This window comes from Puma concolor, chromosome A3, assembly GCF_028749965.1.
Source record: "Puma concolor isolate L17-30 chromosome A3, mPumCon1.1.hap2, whole genome shotgun sequence".
Taxonomy (NCBI): Eukaryota; Metazoa; Chordata; class Mammalia; order Carnivora; family Felidae; genus Puma; species Puma concolor.
In genome coordinates, this window is record NC_141669.1 from 53,511,193 (window position 1) to 53,530,474 (window position 19,282).

At 45.0% G+C, this 19,282-nt stretch overlaps 1 protein-coding gene across 5 annotated transcripts in view; it reads left to right on the forward strand.

Moving 5' to 3' along the window:
* Positions 1–15,584: 15,584 nt before the first annotated feature.
* The window catches only part of TGFA (transforming growth factor alpha), a 117,122-nt gene continuing 113,424 nt past the window's right edge, over positions 15,585–19,282 (forward strand). For 2 of the 5 annotated variants that reach the window (XM_086700915.1, XM_086700917.1), the window contains exon 1: positions 15,585–15,776. In XM_086700915.1, the coding sequence (XP_086557041.1) occupies positions 15,737–15,776 (40 nt within the window). In that variant the 5' untranslated portion in view covers positions 15,585–15,736. Of the gene's footprint in view, positions 15,777–15,821; positions 16,340–19,282 lie in introns of those variants that run through there. The other 3 variants (XM_086700912.1, XM_086700913.1, XM_086700914.1) reach the window with 2 other exon arrangements.

Sequence of the window (19,282 nt, forward strand, 5' to 3'; positions counted from 1 at the left end):
CATCTGTTCAGGCTCACAAAATCAGCAACTTTTCCAGCCCCAATCCCTCATGTTTCCAATGCCTACTTTGGCTCCCACCCACACCCAGGAGGGCCATCGCCTCCACATCCTTCAGGGGATCCTTCTATTTAACAACCCAGAATACTTGTCAGCGCAGGAGAACCTAGTGAGGGGTGAGGTAGAACAGAAGAGCATCCATATCTGCATTTGGGGGTCAGATGAAATTCCCTGAGATGGGAACAAAAGAAATGTTAGGAGTGCCCTTGAGAAGCCTGCAGGGTACTGTCAGAGTTCATGGGTGGCCCTGAGCACGTCTGAGGAATCAGAGGAGGCTGCCTTGAGGAAGTGACATTTAGGCTGAGCCATGAAAGGGAGTTGGAGTTAACTAGGAAAGTTTTAGATTCAGTGGCATGGAAGGGTGTGTGTGTGTGTGTGTGTGTGTGTGTGTGTGTGTGTGTGTGTGAGAGAGAGAGAGAGAGAGAGAGAGAGGGTTCTGAGAATGTAGCAAGGGTGAGAAGTTTGTTAATGACTTAGAAGGATGACATTTTGATTGTGATCATAGCTTGGTGAGTAGGGCCACTTCAACTAAATCTCATATTTAGATACTTCTAAATGACTTTTGGAGACATTCCCAAGGAAACAGGTATTGGTCCTTCCTTCCCAGCTGAACTGTGCAAGAGTCAGGGAATTCCAAGATGTCTCCCCAATTTTAGGTTGCCTAGAATGGTCTACAGGGATAAATCATTAAACACGTTCCAGACTCTTCTTTGTTCTGACTTCAATTTCTCTCAAACTGCTCACCACCACCATACATGTGAGAGCATGTTTGGTGCTGAGATCCCTTGTGTGTGACGATGCTCGCAGGTGGAGCCCCTCCCAGAGGAGGCATGCGTGTCATTCCTCACTCTCTTAGTCACCTGCCTCTCTATCAAACTTCTTTTGGCTGTTGAGTTTTAAAATGTTTTTTTTTTAATTGTTCCTTTCTCTTTTGTCTTTTCCCTCCCAAGTTTTTAAAAATAAAAAATGGGCAAAGCCAGTTTTCTTTTTCAGAATCAAAATGAAAACAAAAAATAAAAAAGGAAAAATTACAGTATTTAACCTCTCCCAGTTGGAGTCCCCACAAATAATGCAGCCAAGTCTTACATTTTCATCAGCCCTTCGACATATACTCCATCATCTCTATCTTGGTGCCAAGTTTTACCTTCACTCCCAATTTTGCCAATTCCATTGTCATTTGAAAGGAAAAATCTTTCCCAGTTGCCCAGAAAACTCTAGAGAGGATGACGTGGAATGTGAGAGTCGAATGTGGTTCATGAGGGCCAGACTCAGTCCTCGTGTGAAGCTGGTTGCTAACATTTCTATTAGATTGTGCCAATGATCCTCAACTGTTATTTCTGTGAAAAATGGGAAAATTCCTTTCTTCTTCATGCAGGTAGTGCATAAAACAGCAGTCTCATCAGGGGAGCCAGAAGGGAAAATCCAAAGAGGCCAAGAAAGTTTGGAGACCTAAATAATTAATATCACAGCAGGACCATGTTTTTAATTCTTCTTTGCCGCAGGTCCTGGTAGTGGTAATGTCCTCTCCTGGAGAGGTGGCCCTCTAAGAGAGAAGCAGTGACTTTTGTTTAGCTTACAGAAGGTGTAATAGGACAGATCTTTACTGAGCCTACTCTGTGCCACGCCCTGGATTTGGAGTTCAGAGGCCAGTACTCAGATGCTTGCCCTGACACTTCCTTGCTGTGTAACCCTGGACAAATCACTTAGTCTCTCTGACTCTCAGGTCATACATCTATAAAACAGGGCTACACCCATAGCTTCACCACACATGGTTGGTGGCAGGAGCAAATGAGATAAGAATTCAGAAGCTCTTTGTAAGCGGTACCATAAGAGAGAAAGGTTGGTTATCTTACTCGGTGTGATCCAACAGCAATACCATAGAACCTGTCCTTCCTAGGAGGTCCCGACCAGGGGAATTCCAAGGTCTCACCTAACTGGAGAAGCAGGTCACTTAGCAGATTCCTGTCTGGCATCAGGAAGCCTGTAATAGCCAGCAGGCCAGATCTTAGTGATACTTAAGTCAGGGATCCGGCAAGAGGTACTGTAGGCAGGCGTGTTTGCTCTTGGATTCGGGATGCGGTTTCAAGATGCAGGTAAAGGTGAGGTCACGGGCAGGAAACCAGTTGTGCTGAGCTGTTTACTACTATCTTTGCAAACATGTGCTGTTCGGTTTATATGAATGCTCACAAAAAAAAATATTAAAAATCAGAGGTCCAGTTATATTAAGAGTAAGAAATAAAATAACTGCATAGAGTGTCTTCCAGACCAGGATAGAGATCAGAGGGTTTTTATTGTTGTTGTTGTTAACTGAGAATGACATACCCACTAAAAGGGGAAAAAGTGAAGTGAATCACATCTGGACAAAGGCCAACTGAATTTAGACTTAAAAAAAAAAAAAAAGATAAAATATTAACATACTCTCCTGAAACTAAGGACAAATTCTAAAACCTTACTTGTTTGAAGGAAGTAAACAATCGTTGGACTGCTTCATTTCTTGTGTGGCTGGTAAACCGAGGGAGAAGGTAAGAGACGGCAGAATGAGAGGAAGAGGCAAAGAGGGAGAGGAGAGCAGGGCAGGGCAAGGGGCAGGGTTAGGCAGCGGGAGAGCAAGCTGAAACAGAGTAGAGGGGAGGGAAAGGCGAACCAACAGAAGGTTCTGGAGTCAGTCTGGAGCCAAAGAAACTGCACTTGCCACTTGACACGTGGACTTCCAGATAACTTATGACTGACTTTTGCCTTCTGGTTATTTGTCCGAGCAATCACTTCTGCTCTAGAAATAGCTCATCTACCCATTGTAGGAAGAAATGCTGGTTTCCACTGGAACTCTGAGAAGTGTGTGATAGAATGGCTTAACACTTAGGAGTTTTTTTTGTGTGATCTTAGTTCTATCTTAAAATCCACTGGCTTACTTTTTTTTCTATGTTCCTGCTGGTGGCCAATAAAAACTCAGTGGCTAAAGAGAAGTGGGAACACCCACCTCACTGGCTAGCTAGCTATTCTACTGCTTGGTGTCTCAGGGTCTCAACTCTAAATAACATCCCTAGAAGAACTGAATGAGGGACTCTCTGGATCTGGAATGTGACAAGCAAATGTCCCTTCAGGTATTTGCCTCTGGTGTTAGTGACTGGTGAGATTCAACAGCGCCGGGGATGATCACGTGGATGTAAACCAGTGTCTCACGTTTCCCCTTTCGATACCGTGCATTTGCACACCACACACCCCTGATGGGGACACCTCACCTCACAGGTGGCCCATCTCAATCTCACACTGCTAGAAGTGCTTGTCAGACTCAGAGGGCAGGGTCAGATGTGCAGCACAAAAGCCCCTCCCCTAGGTGTCCACCCCCTTTGACCGTTACTGATGCTATGGTAGCTCCTCAAGAAGGAGCTGGTGTCAGGCAGAACACCACTGTCCATGCAAGCTGTGCTTTGCCAGAGCTACAAGCGCATCGGTTTGGCCCCATCGGCCCAAATTGGGCAAACACTGCGACTGCCTGTCCCATTCGAGGTGACAACAGCTGCAGGTCACAGCAGTAACACGGCTGTGATCAGACCCTTCACACACATCGCCTCATTTCAGCTTCATCCAGGACTCTCTGTGCTGGGTGTAATGATTATCCCCATGGTGCAGGTTAAAAAATGGACAATTAGAAAGGTTTAGAAAGTTGTCTTTGGCTCCTCAGTGTCAGAGCTGGGATCTGAACCCAGAAACTACACGCCTGCATACAATTTGTGTCACCGTCACCTTCAAGAGCCTATTCCCTGTAGTCTCAGGCACAGTCTCTCAATGTAGAACCACCTTGACTTTTATGATGTAAAGAATCCTTTGCCTGATAAAACTTCGATCCTTTTGTGGGTCTCATTTCCTAAGAGATGGGGCTTTGAATGAGTATCCGAGAGGAAAAGAGTATTCCGATGTGTGGGAGGTTAGACGGGAGGGAGGGAAGACAGGGCGTGGCCATGAATCTCTGGGTGCTTCCAGCCTGTAATGGGCCTGTTGCAAAAGGTCAAAAGTCACTTGTTCCAGCTGACCAAGGTACTGGGAATGCCCCATTTCCTGGGAAATGAATGGACAATTCAGGGGCCTAGTCAGTCACTGCTACTTCTTAGCTTTTATACCATAAACCTAAAAAAATAATAAAATAAAATAAACAAGGGAAGCTCTTGAAGACTCCCTCGGCAATCTAGTCTGATTGATTTTTATTCAGGGAAGATGCCAAAAAGTCCCCAATTCACAGTTTTTTTGGTAAGAAACTGAAAAGAAGGAAAATTCAAATGTTTTTGCTGTCCTTCATTTGAACGTTTCTAATCCAAAGTAAACAGGGGACCTCTGTCCTTTGTGCTGGACAGTGGCAGACACAGGGCCCTTGTTCGAGGAGCGCGGTATCGGCCCATCACAGGCCCGGCACACACTGAGGCCCTGTGTCTCGAGAGTGAGATGGGGCCCATTCCTGCCCCTGCTGGGGCAGCAGTGCAAACAGTTGGTGTTCAAACTTCATCTCTCCAGACCCACCCATGGTCACCTCTACCGTGAAAAGTGGCTCTTTCTCAGCAACCCTGAAATCCACCACACTGCCCCTCACTGCCTTTCTTTCTGAAAGAAATCAGTTTCTTCATTGTGGAATATTTAAATCAGGAGAAGTACAGAGAAGAATAGACAGAGAATCCCTCACTTTAACCACCCAGACACAAGGGTCAGACGTTTCGGTATCTCTATAGCCTTTATCTGTTTCTCTATGTGTGTTTGGATCATACTGTACATTTGTTAGGAATGTATTGTAAAGAATCCCTCGAAGCATGTCAATTGGATTTAAGAATTAAATGTAAAAGGTGGTGGAATAAGTATAAATGAATATTTCAGTTGCTGTTAACCTGGGGTCCATGCATAAGCTTCAGGGTCTGTAAATGCACATAATAATATGCACAATTTGGTATATAAATGTAGATAGAAGCAGATAAGGATACAGATACAGACAGAGCTGTCTGGGGATGGTGGGGAAGACACTTCATAGTTTTCATTAGATTCTCCAAGGTATATGTGACCCCCAAACCTATGATTTATATTATCTTGGCTTGGGGAAAAATACCTAATACAGGAAACTGCCTACCACACAGCTGGTTGGAGTGTTAATTTGTTAAACTTTTCTGTAGGACACTTTGGGTACCCTCGTGTGTGTGTGTGTGTGTGTGTGTGTGTGTGTGTGTGTGTGTGTGGTTTAAAATACACATAAGAACATATTATGAAGTTAAAATAATGCAAAACAGTGTAAATTAGGGGACAGAGATAGACAAATTAGTAATATAGAGTATAAAGCCTGGGATGGGCACGACCAAGAACATAACAGATTTGTGGTATGGTGAAGGTATTATTGCAAATTAGCGCAGAAAGAATTGGGAAAGTTAACGAGTTCCAAAAATCTTAAAGTTCTTCACTACCAAATCAAATTGTATGCAGAATGTTAATTAGCATTCTTGTTTGCTTCCTGCCTGCTAATGGGAATGCTTCTAATGTTTTCAAATGAAGGATTTTATGCATGCTGATTTGACACAGCATTTCCTTATGTTAATGAAGTAGCCTATTTCTAGGTAACTAAGAACTTTTCCCACAACTATAGAGATAATTATATTTTATCTTTGATTTTAAAATGTGAAAAAGTGGAGGGTGCACTTGGGTGGTTCAGTCGGTTGGGTGTCCAACTTGGGCTCAGGTCATGATCTCACGGTTTGTGGGTTTAAGCCCCATTTAGGCTCTGGGCTGACGGCTCGGAGCCTGGAGCCTGCTTCAGATTCTGTGTCTCCCTCTCTCTGCCTCTCCCCTGATCGCGCTGTCTCTCTCTCTGTGTCTGTCTCTCTCTCTCTCAGAAATAAACATTAAAAAAATTAAAATGTGAAAAAAGGGCACCTGGGTAGCTGAGTAGGTTAAATGTCTGACTCTTGATTTTGGCTCAGGTCATGATCTCACAGTTCGTGAATTTGAGCCCCACCCTGGGCTCTTTGATGACAGCACGGAGCCTTCCTGGGATTCTCTCTCCCTCTCTCTCTGCCCCTCCCCTGCTTGCATGCACTCTCTCACTCTCTCTCTCAAAATAATAAATACATAAACATTTAGAAATGAATAAAATATGGAAAAAGTGTAATTATACGTGGGATGCATTTATCTAGACTTATGGTGATCATTTTGCAGTGTATACAAATATTGAATTATTACGTTGTACAGGTAAGATTAATGTTATATGCTCATTACATCTCAACTTAAAATGTAATTATTTACGTTGATGAAATATTACCTGAATTACCAGAGCAAACTCTACTTAGTCATAGTAAATTGTTTTAAATAACATTTTGGATTTGATTTGCTAACATTGTATTTTACTTTTTTTCATCTGTGCTTTTAAGTCAGATTGGTCTTTAGTTTGGGTCCCCCCCCCCCTTTTTTGTTTATTTTTGCACTTTTGTTAGTTTGGGATATCAGGGTTATTTTAGTTTAAAAGACTGAATTGGGGGGGCGCCTGGGTGGCGCAGTCGGTTCAGCGTCCGACTTCAGCCAGGTCACAATCTCGCGGTCCGTGAGTTCGAGCCCCACGTCAGGCTCTGGGCTGATGGCTCAGAGCCTGGAGCCTGTTTCCGATTCTGTGTCTCCCTCTCTCTATGCCCCTTCCCCGTTCATGCTCTGTCTCTCTCTGTCCCAAAAATAAATAAACATTGAAAAAAAAAAATTTAAAAGACTGAATTGGGATACTTTTTATCCTCTTTTGTGTTCTAGAACTTTTTAAATAGCAAGGACATTAAAGTCCTCGAGGGCTAAAAGAAATATACTTTATAACTGTGGAGAAGGCATCTTTACAGAGTAACTGTTTAACAACTTTTCCATTTCTTCTCTGATTATTAGTCTTTTCAAATTTCTACTTCTTCTTAAGCCAATTTGGCAATTATATTTTCCTAGAAAAGTTAATAGTTTTAATGAGATTTTTCAAACTCATTGAGTCATACATACTATTTTCTTATAATTTAAAGATCTTTTCTACATATGTTCTATCCTACTTCTCATTCCCAATGCTGTAAAGTTTTCCTCTTTTTTGCCATACTTTTACCATTCTTCTCAAAAATGTTCTCGCATTTATTCTCTGATTTTTTTGCTTTTCCTAATTCATTAATTTGTGCCTTAATTGTGTGACCTCATATTTCTGCTTTCCTTAGAGTTTTCTTTTTTTAATTTCTACTTCAGTTAAATTGGTACTTCATTGCCTATTATTTGTTAATAATAAAAGGAAATTTGTGGCTACAAATTTTTCTTTGCATAGCTTTGGCTGAATCCCCAAATGTTTTCATTACTTACTTCATTGCATAATTTTAATTTTTCTCTTAGATCCAAGAGTAATTTAGGAAGACAAAATTTTATTTCCAAGTGATTGTACATTTAAGTTGTCCTTTGTTATTAAGTTCTAATTTAATTGTATTGTAGTTAGTGACTGTAGCCTAAACAGTTTTTTCTTCTTAGAATTTTTTAAGGTTTCATTTGAGGGTCAGCATACAATCGTTTCTTAAACATCTTCTATGAATATTTGAAAGGAATGTGTTTATATTTGCAGAAGAGAACATCTTGATTTGTATATATGAAATTAATTGTGTTAGGTAAATTATTCAAATTCATCACAACTTTACTTAATTTTTACCCTTTTGAGGTGCCACAGATAGAAAGAAATGCTCAGGTTTCAAAAAGCATATCCATTATCTATCGCTACATAACAAACTATTATCTATTGCTACAAACAAACCCAAAATATGTAGTTTAAAACAATCACATTTGATTATTTTTCATGACTCTGTGAGTTGGCTGGGTTCACTCTTCCAACTGAATTCAACTGGTGGACCAGACGGGGCTAGGACGGGGCTAAGTTAAGGAATGGTGGCTTCTTTCTGCACCACGTGGCTTCCCATCCTCTGGGAGACTAGAAGGGGCTTCTACCCATGACGGCAGAAAGCAAGCTGTAATGCACAAAAGTGTTTTTCACTATTTGCTTGTACCATCCTTCTTGTTCACTGAAGTCCCACTGAACTAAGCAAGATACATGGCTCAACCCGGATTCAGTATGGGAGGGGACTACACAAAGCCATGGGTGACAGGAAATATGCTTCACCGGGGGGCCATTAATGTGACATTCTGCCACACATGGACTATAATTTGTCTCTTCAGTCCTTCTTATCTCCTTATATTTCTAATAGTTTTGACCAAAATGATCTGGTTTGTAATCTAATTCCTCTTTTTTTATCCTACAAATTTTAGTTTTCTCATAATTATATTGCCTCATCAGATTTCTTTTGGTCTGCACTTACAGGGCAATTGTTTTAGCTTTTTTTTTTTTAAGTTTATTTATTTATTTTGAGAGAGAGAAAGGGAGAGTGGGACAGGGGCAGAGAGAGAGGGAGAAGAATCCCAAGCAGGATCCACACTGTCAGCACAGAGCCTGGTGTGCGGCTCGAACCCATCAACCATGAGATCATGACCTGAGCCAAAGTTGGATGCTTAACCGACTAAGCCACCCAAGCACCCGTTTTTGCTTTCTGTATCACTGTTGAGTCTGTTTCTTAAAAGCTTCTAGTTATATTTTGTCTTTTAAAAGGTCAGTTAAAATTATTAATGTTTAATGGGAATACAGATACATTTATGCTTGCTTAATACCATCTGATCATATATATGCTTTCTGGCTTTCACATTTCTTGCTAACTCCATCTCCCTCCCTCCCTCTCTCTCCCCCTCTCTCCCTCTACTCCCTTTTTCCCATAGAAATTTGAATGTTACATGTTCAATTTTTGTTCTGTTACTGGTAACTTTTAAAAATGTTTAGTGGTTTGATGTATCTATCAAACAAAAGAATTTTACAGCAGCTCTTCGAGGAAAAAGGACAAAAGAAGCACATTTTTGCTTTCCCTTCTCCTATGCCATCCTGTCCTCCAAGTGGCTATAATAACCTGGGCCTTTAGATTTAGATGATTATGATTACTTAACTCTAAATCCTAACCAATGCATATATGTGTTCTTTCAAGAATTATCTTCTATCATTTTATTAAATTTCCAACCATACCGTCAGCTTCACATATCAAACTACCTAACAGTGGCTTTGACATTAAGGGCATTTAATTACACCATACAGAAAGGAGGGTGGAGGGAGGCAGGTCCATGTTGGTTCAGTAGCTCTTAAATGTCAGGGTGCTATGTGGGCCTCTCTCAGATTCTCTTGGCCTTCTCCTCGTGGTCACAAGGTTGATGTCATACTCCAGATATTTCATCCCTAGACAACCATCTTCAAGGGAGGAAGAAAGGTCAGGCCACCTCACTACCCGTCTATATCAGGAAGCAATTCTTTCCCCAGAAGCCTGACAGGAGACTTTCCCTGACATTTCATTGGTCAGAACTCAGTCACATACCCAGCCCTCGGCCAAACATCAACAATGAGCAATGAGTTGTCTTGCTTCACCCTCTGGGTCAGGGCATGTTGTGATCACACAAAATTGGGATTCTCTTCGAAGGAAGGGAAGTAAAATGTGCATCCTTCTGGCATCCACAGGAATGCCACAATGTATTCAAAATCAGGCATAAGGTTCATTCATTAAGTTCTATTGTTTCCATCACTCACTGCCATTTCTTTTACACTATTTCTCTTGCATTGTTGAGTTTATTTGCTTTTCTGGAACACTTTTATGTAGAGTCTTTTTTTTTTTTTTTTTTTTCCCTCGGGTGGTATCTGAATAGTTTATGTTTTTTAGAGCTGCTTGTCGAAGATATCCTGATAAGAAACAAATTTGTGTCACAGTCCTCTCCCCTCAAAATTCCATGCATATTGCTTTGTGGTCTTTGGCATTTATGTAGCAAATGCGAAGATGATTTTTTTTTTTTTTCTTTCTGAGGTAAGCTGAATTCTTTTGAGTGACTTCACAAAACAGAGAACACTGTACTTGTCCATTGTTGAATCCCTAGTGCCTAACTCAGTGCCTGGAACATAGCAGGCTTGTCATGAATGAATGGATGAAAGAAAACAATTAAGAGCCAGTTGTCTGTGGAGACTCTCAAAAGAGCAGTTTCGCCTTCATATTAAAGAGTTTCTTTTCCCTGCATGTAACCACATCAAGCTAGCTCCTTGGCAATGTTCTCTCTGTGCCAGGCATCAAATGTGAGCCCCCAGTGGGACCCTTGTCCTGTGTGCACCCCCATACCTGGGCAATCCTGCATGCTTCAGGATGAAGGAGATTTGCCCCTCCTGCCTTTTCTGGGATTAATTTTTGCCCACAGCCCTTGTCACCACCAACTCTGGGAGCATCACTGGGTCCTGGTGGGGGTCCCTCCCTGGAGAGGTGGTTCTTTTCTGTGAGGGGAATTGAAGGTTGTCAAACCCTTCTCTCAAACTGGTTTCATCTGCATTAAGTCTCACAGAAATTCCTTGAAATGTCTGGTATGTGGGTGTAATCCTTCTTCAGTTTTGAAGAATGACAGATTTTCCCCTATCATTATTTTCCTTTGGCTGTTTCAATGGGAGTTTGGAAGAAAGGCAGGATGAGAAGTTCAATGTGAGGGTTTAAATGTCTGTCACAGAGTGGAAGTCTGTCCTTGTACTTTTCATAGGCCCTTTAGACAAAGTCCCCTCCACCTTATAGACCTATGGGATGTATAACCCCTCCTGGCGTCACCGACTCTTCCGATGTAGGGTACAAGAACAGTTTCTCCTCTATCAGCTCTATGCTCCCTTTCTGGGCACGTTATGAAAAGATTTTTAATATCTTGGCTTTGTCTTTCTCTGTCTCAACTTTTATCTCTCACAATTTCTTTTGTCCTTTTCCTCTGAGCTTAAAGAGAATTTCTTGAGTTTATCAGGCAGATTGAGCCATCACTGAAAACTAAATTACCCAGTCCTCTTTGTACTCTTTTTCTTTGATTTCTCCTTGCTCAGTTCTTTATGCTTCCTTTTCCCTGCCTCCCTGTTGCTTTTCTGGATCATCACTACCCTATTTCCATCAAAATGGTTAGTTTTGCTTGCCTAAGGATTTCTAGGTGTTTAATTTAGGACTTTTCCCTCCAACTCCTGAGAATTCTGGGGCCAGTCTTCTTCTCAGAAAGCTGTGGCTGTTGGGGCAAGGGCAGCAAAGGCAGGATCGAGGGCATAGCTCTTCTGCCTCCAAGCGTGCTAGCTGGAATGGTTGGACATCAGCTGAGCTGCATCCTCTGGGTACCTCTACTGCATCCTGGTCAGCTAGGCAGTTCACAAACTATATGAGCAAATGAATGTCTTTAGTTGTAGCAGCCAGCTGGTAACTCTGTCTCAGAGACTCTGACCCGTGCCTTAATGTCCTGGAGCTGCTTAGACCACGTGTAGAGCCATCAACCTCCAGACTTCATGACTGGGCATTAGAGCCACGCCGTGATATCCCTTGTGGAGGATGGAGTCAAGCTCAATATATAACTTCAGTGTGCATTCCGGAAGTAGACTTGAGAGCTGGAGGGTGGAAGACATTAAGCAGAAGGTCAGATCAGTCTCTGGAGAACGTTGGCCATGAAAATCACCCAGGTAGCTGAGGATGAAGCAAATGCCTCTCAGGGCTTCACACCCCGCCCATTATGCTGATGAAAACTGTAAAAATGATTCAGCACAAGGTTTCCTATTTTTCTTTTGGCTACAGGTAAGGAGGACACTGATAGCTGAGGCTGCAGAGGGGGCTGATACTTGGACAATACCTTACATTGGACTAGATTTCTGTTCCTAAATCCCTCGACACAGTCAAATCTCCTGTCTAAACACAGTTCTCCAGAGTTCTTTATAAAACCTTTCTTTCTCTCTCTCTCCCTCTCTCTCATACACAGATGACATTTGACTTTTGCCATCCTATTGGGCCAGGCACCCCTTCCTGTTTTCCCTCAGAGCACCCCATCTGCGGCTGCCACCTGAAACCAACTCTGGTCATTGCTCTCTGAAGCTTGTCTGTAGGAATCGCAGTCCATTCAGTGCTGTGGCCCAGAGCCGTGCTTCCTCCCCAAGAGTGTCCAGGCCATTTACTCCCTAATATCTTGGGTAACTGCCGAGCTCAACAGCGAGCTTAGCTGGCCTGAATCACTCAGGGAAGACTCTGGTGCTTATGGCCCCATAATCACTTCCCAGATGAATCAGGAAGGAGGGGGAGGCTGATTACAGTGAAGAAGGGGACTCTTTAAACCATACACTCTGTAATAAGTATGTAGAAGGAAGGGGAAAAGTGACAGTGGGATTTTACCAGCTTCTGAGTAGAACATAACATAGTTCTCTTGTTTGCACAGGGAGGAGAGGCTGTCACTGGCTTAGTACAGAAGGGACTGTCCTTGAGCTCAAGGCCAGCTGAAGCAAGGGTGTGCAAAGGCAGCCCAGGCGTATTCCTGGTGGGAAGGCCACGCAGTCACCAGGCCCCACATGCACACAGAAACCAGGTGGCCTGGCGAGGGAGCTGCAGTGCCTGTAGGTGAAGGAACACACTCCCATCTCCACAGAGCTTTAGGGGCCACAGCTAAAAAAAAACTTCATGCAGCTCAGACAGCAACATATTGCATACAGCTAAAACACAAAAAGAGCACACCACCCTTTAAAAAAAATGATTTTTTGGCTCTAAACAGCATTCTGTAATTTCCCCCCCCCCCTTTCCTCTTATACCACAGGCTGAGAAACTAAATCCATGGCTCCCAATGAGCCTATGAAACTATCCCCATAGGAAGGCGCACACACACATACACACACATGAACAGGTATGAGCAAAGGAACTGATACGGAAGTGATAAAGGTAATGGTAGGAAATTGAGAGAGGAGAAAATATGTCCACTGAGAGAGATTTTCTTTAAACAATAGCTATATTTTTTGATAAATACTGTGTTACACATGCAAATAAATTCTTGCATCTAGTCCCCACATCAACCCAGTGAGTTCAGTATTATCCTTATTAAAAATGTGGTAACTGGGGCGCCTGGGTGGCGCAGTCGGTTAAGCGTCCGACTTCAACCAGGTCACGATCTCGCACTCTGTGAGTTCGAGCCCCGCGTCGGGCTCTGGGCTGATGGCTCAGAGCCTGGAGCCTGTTTCCGATTCTGTGTCTCCCTCTCTCTCTGCCCCTCCCCCGTTCATGCTCTGTCTCTCTCTGTCCCAAAAATAAAAATAAACGCTGAAAAAAAAATTTAAAAAAAAAAAAATGTGGTAACTGAGGCAGCAAAGCATAGAAGCCAACATACCAGCCTTGAACCAGCTCGTTTTGCTTTCAAAATCAGGCTCTCGCAGGCTTTGGAACGCTGGTTATTTTCTAAGTTCTCTGGGTCTCAATTATTTTCAAATAAAAGGAAGATGGACTCTACCTCATAAGGGTTGCTATGAGTATTCAGTGAGACGTGGAAGACGCCAAAGGCAGAATGTTCACGTTTTAGGATATTGGGTTTCCTCCTACTTCTATAAATAAGTGTTCAAAAACTACCTCAACTCAGTTTACCAAGAAATGCTACAGATGTTTTTTTTTTAAGAAAATGTTGATTATCTGTTTGACTTGAATGAGTTGGAAGGTTTATAAAACTGCACATGTGGGCTGGCTCCTGAACATGGTGGTGGAGAATTAATGATTCCAACGCATTCGATGTACTTTGATTTGAGTACTCTTTAGTTTACAAGATATCAAGTTATCTCTTGATTAAAAAGATTTTACAGACCTGAAGGGGATAAGCTCATTGGTTTGATTCTGCTGCTACTTCCCCCCACCTACGACTTTGTGTGTGGGCAGGAGAAAGAGAAGGGAAGACTGCTCAACCCACTCTTGCCAGCCTGGACAGCTAGCTCTCAGCCACAGAGAACTTGATGTGTGCATTCTAGCAGGAAACGGGGCGATGGGTCCACTCTGCAGTCCTAGCTGGGGGTCCTGGAGAACAGGAGAAGGCCACTGAAAATGGATTTCTTCCCCCCTGTAACCAAGGCAGGCCAGTCTAGGAAGGAGATGGAAAAGCCATCAAAATAGGTTAACACCAGCCTAAAGAGGTGAACACTGAATCAGGGAGTAGGAACCACTTACTAAAGAGAGAGTCTGTGTGCATTCACCCTGTACAAGCATGGTATGGATAGAGGAAAAGGTGGACTCCGGGACTTAGCACACAACCCTCACTGCAGATTATTAAAGGTTGAGAGAACAGCAAGGTATCCTCTGACAAATGTATTGAAAGGAATGGCTTCTCAAAGTAAATTTACACTGTTTTCAAAATCCCTTTCTACCCTGGTATTTCCTGCCAAATGTCAAGGCCAATGGCCTGATGCTTCCTTTTCAGAATTAGGCCCCTCAGCTCATATGAAACAAACTTAACAAAAGTCAAACCTGAGAGTCTGAGTTTTAGGCCAAGAAAACATCAAGAGACTCCCCCCATCCCCATCCTCCAAGGAAAGTGGGTGTATCTCCTCCTAGTCTGGAGGGGCCAGGAGAAGAGTGTCCCTCAGCTTGGGGCATCTGGTATAGGATGGGTCACTGCCTCTTGGGAGCATACTGTCCCCTATGGACGGTCCTAAGGGAACTTATGGATGGTCCCCAAGAAACCTGTGGGTCGTCCATTCTCTGCCCAGAATGTCTTCCCTCTGTCCCCTCTCCACTTCCCCAAATTCCAGCACTGGGGGCGAGCTCCAGGCCACAAATCCTGAAAGGGACACCCAGGTGGCTCCAGCCCATACATCCCTCTCTCTGGGCCCACCAGGCTGCATGCTAGCTACCCTGTTCTTGGCCCCGGCTGCCTGTGGCGGGGTCGGGGTGGGGGCTGGCCTGAATGGTAGTAATAATGGTGGATAACCAGGTGCCCCTTAGAGACCCATCTTCATTATTAATCCCAGGCCAGATGTGCGGAAGCTCGCTGATCTCAACAACGCCGCCTGACAACTTGGGGTGGCTGTGTCCTGGCCGGCATCCCTAGAATCGAGAATTCTCAGCTGGGATAGGGGTGCAGGTTGGAAACCTGGTTTAACAAATTCTTTGCCGGATACTGGGGAGCCCTTTCCTCCGGCCAAGTCTTTGGCAAGCGGCGGGCGAGGCTCTCAGGTCCTGTTCCGGGGCGCGTCTGCAGTTCCAGCCGGGAGAGCCCCCCGCAGCGGCCGTCCGCGCAGGTGCCGGACGCCCGGGCGGCTCCGCTCCCCCGCGCAGAGCCTGGAAGCGACCACCGCGCCCGGACGCTCGAGCCCCGCCGCGGCCGCACTGCGCTGCTAGTCTGAGGGTGGTGTCTGAAGTCGGGCGCTTCCTGCCTTTCCCTCCGCCTGGGTGCCCGGCTAGCGCGGCGGGGTTCCGAGATTCCCCGCTCGCCCCGCCCCGCCCGCCGCCCGCGCCCTGCACTGTGCGCGCGGCGTCCCCGCCCCCAGCCCCAAACCCCCACCCGCTGTGGCCGTAGGGGGGCACCCCCATCGGGGAGGGAGGGTGGTCCGCAGTGGCCCGGTCCCCGAGTGGCGGAGAGGTGACGGTAACCGCCTTCCCATTTCCGCCCGGCCGGCCGCGCGTCAGGGTGAGTGCAGCAGAGAGCGTTCGGTCCTGCCTCCGCCCGCCCGCGCCGGGGGCTGGCCTTGCCTCGCCGGCGCCTTTTTCCCCCGCAGCGCTGCGCCGCTTCGCCACTCGGGCACCGCAGGTAGGGCAGGAGGCTGGAGCGCCTGCTGCCCGCCGCCCGTAAGATGGTCCCCTCGGCTGGACAGCTCGCCTTGCTCGCGCTGGGTACGTACGTTGCCTGCTGCGCGCCCTGAGCCACCTGCCCTCGGCGACACCCCGCTTTCCGCTGGCCCCTCCATTTCTTTTTCCTGGGGGGTTTCTGCGCCCGCCTAGGAGAGTCGAGGGAGGTTCATGCTTTTCAAGGGTTGGAGGCTGGGGGTGGGGGGCAGTGGAAGTCACGAGGGCTTACTAGGGTTTTGGAGGAGCCCATTCCAAAGAGGGGGACCGTCGAGCGCCCAGGCTTTCCCCGGGGAGTGGCCGCCTGGGCCGTGCGTGAGAACGCCGGCCGGGTAAGGGGAAGCGGTGTGCGAACGGGCTTGAACTTTAATCCGCCGCGGCTCGGTGTTCGTACACTTGCCCACACCTACCTGCATACCTGGCTGTCTCCAACCAAGCCCGTCCTCACTGGTGGCGGTAAGCATAGACGCGGAGAAGGTGGCTGGCGTCAGACCCTATGCCTCTTCCCTGTCGTATCCCCTGCCTACCCCTGAGACCCATTGACGGGCAGAAGGTCACAATCAGCAGAGGAGCCCTCAATCTTCTAACTTCAGGAGCTCTTGAGCTTTGGGGTATGTTTTGGATTTTTGTGCGGATTAATTGTGCTTTTAATTAACTTCCCTGGGAGAAGTGGTTTAAGTGTCAGCCGAGGGCAGGAGTGAAACCCTAGACGGAGCGTTGCCAATTTCCTTTGCGTTTGTTCTTGGAAGGGAACGCGAGTTGGGGGAAGGGAGGGAAAGTTAAACTCGGCAAACCTGGGTCTCGTCTGTGGAGCCCGTGAGTTTTTCCGCGGTGAAGTTCACAGGACTGTATGTAAGGGGTAAGGGGCGCAGTGCAGTGCGCTGCCTGGCGGGCTCTCGCCCCTCTGCGTGCCGGGCCTCTCTGCTATTGAGATAGCTGGTTAACAGCCCAGGTGTCCAGGTTTATTGGTGCAGCTTCCGTAAAATGAATTGCTCAGTCGACATCCCCAGAGCTTAACCCTATAAAGCAAGTTGCTCCTACCTGGATAATTTATTGTAGCCTGAGAAAAGCTGTGGAGCCCTTCCCCTCAAAAAATGCCCAGAGCCGCAGCCTCACCCAGTTCCTGTACAGTTTCAGAGGGCTCACGGACCCGCCTTTACCTTTAATTCTGCCCATGAAACGCTGGTTAAGAACCGCAGCAGAAGGGGAGGCATCGTTTTAGAGGGAAACGGAGCAGTGGTGGAACCCAGGCTCAGAGATGTAGCTTACCCTGAAACTCACCAACAGGTGGCATGATTATGGATGGCTTTTCCTCCCCGTTTACAAAACCTTTTTAATTTTTTGTATTGACGGTTCTGATTTTAGATGGTTTTTAAAGCAACAAAACATTACCGGTACATCAGAAGCCTCCTGTCTGCAGGTGCCTTTGTAGTGTTTTTTGTTTGTTTGCAAATTCTGGTAGTAATAATAGCTTATGCTCTTTGAGCACTTACTCTGTGCCAGGCACTAAGTGCTTTACATGTATTCATTTAATTTTCCCACCAACCTGATGAAGAAGGTATTATCTTCCCTGTTTTACAGAGGAGGAAGGTGAAGTACCCAAAGCCCACAGTGAGTAAGTACTTGGGCCAGGATTGTTAGAGTGTGGGAGAATCAAGGGTTTGAAAGGTCACCTAACTGTGGTTGGTCACTAGAGTCCCATCTCCCAGTTTGGGGACTTTTCCTGAAGGTGAGATTATATGGAATACCCTAGAACTTGCTGTTAAATTGGGTTTTCTGTTGGACCCCTAGGATCTGAAGGTGGTCTTAGGTTATTCAGTGAAAATTAGAGGCAGGAAAAGATGGTGAACAAGTTTGAAGGCACCTTTGAAAGTTGCCCTGCCCTTGCCCATGAAGATTGCATGCATTCGTCATGCTATTTTTCCTTTTTGCCTAGGAGTTCAACCTGATCTTTGTTTCTTAAGAAAAGAGTGTATAAACTTAAAAAGATTGATCAGTATGTAAAAGCTGGCTCATACAGTTCCAAAATATGAGCAGTTGGAAAGAAAAAAAAAAAGGAAAAAGAAGGCAGGAATACTTTACACGAGTTTTTTATTTATATTTCTTTTTTCTTAAGCCTTTAGTTCTGATCATTGACTACAACTTCTGCCTCCCACCTCACTTTCCGCTAGATTACTGAATAGCACTCATCAGTGCCACATGCATCTTTAATTTGCACATTTCCTCCAGAGCTGCTTTCCTCTCTAATTTCTCTTAAATTGGTTGAAGGCAGTTCCAGGCAAATCGGCAAATCTAGAAAGCCGAGATCTCTCCCCTCCTCCCCAATCTTCGTGGAGACAGTCTGAAAAGAAACTGGTTGTTTGGAGTCTCAGCTGATGCTCCTGATTACTTGGAACCTGAGCGATGATTGATGTTTTGGCTGGAAGAGTGTGGAGACTGTTGCTTAAATGGCAACATTGGAAATGTGATCCGGGTTCCTGTGGTGGCTGCCTCCATGTCAGATTTCCATCACTGACCAGGCACACCTCATAGGAGCTTGGCACCTTCAGTCCCACATCCTCCTCTGTGAGCAGGGAACAAGATGGTGTGATCCTGGGCAAGTTACTTAGCTTTTCTGTGTCTTGTTTTGCTCATCTGTGAAATTAACAGGATTGTTGGATATATTTAACGAACATAGAATGGTGCCTGTCACATAGTAAGAATTGAATTAATCTTAGTGCCATCATCACCATTGTTGTTATAACTTTGAACCCCATAGAATTCCAGATGTTACAGCAGATTGTGTCCATTCTGTAGCTGGAAAGTTTGTCTTATCTTCTAGCTCCCCACATTTCCTAAGCCAGAAAATACCACCCACCCTAAAAATCCACTTAATGATTTAGTGAGGGTCATTTGGCAGATGCCAATTCAAGCAAGTTTGGGATTTTTTTTTTTTTGGACGTCATGAATTCTTTAATTTTTGATGCAAAACATTTGTATTTCCTCAGTGTTCAGTGGTCGGTTTATTGAAGTCAGCACTAAGTTCCGGTTTTCTTACCTATAAAGTGGGAATAATAAAACTGCACCCACCTCACAGGCTGTTAGGAGAATCAAATGAGATGGTAAATATAGAAGCTATTTATAAACTATACTTATAAAGGACTGACTGCACACAAAATGAAATTGATTTTATAATACAGAAATGGATTTTATAGTCCAGAAATAACCATTATGTTTATGGCAGTTCCCAGAAGTAGGACTGGTTGTAACCTAAAGAAGGGTCCTAGGACCCCAGGTGTCATTAAGGATGGGTAGAGATGAAGCAGGTCAGCTTCCCTGTGGATTTGGGACTGAGGGACCAGTAGAGGGCATGAAGTAAGACAGCCCTCTTCTCCATTACATGGAAATGATGTCTTTCAGAGTAGACAGTGGAGGTTTGCCCAGGACACATGTTTTCCTTATTGGGCAGCCATAATTAGGGAAAGTTCACTTAGAACATGGGCTGTAAAGGTGTATATGGAAGGCTTAGAGGCTAAGTTTCCCATATTTGCTTTTCCAAAATTTGGTTTCCTAGG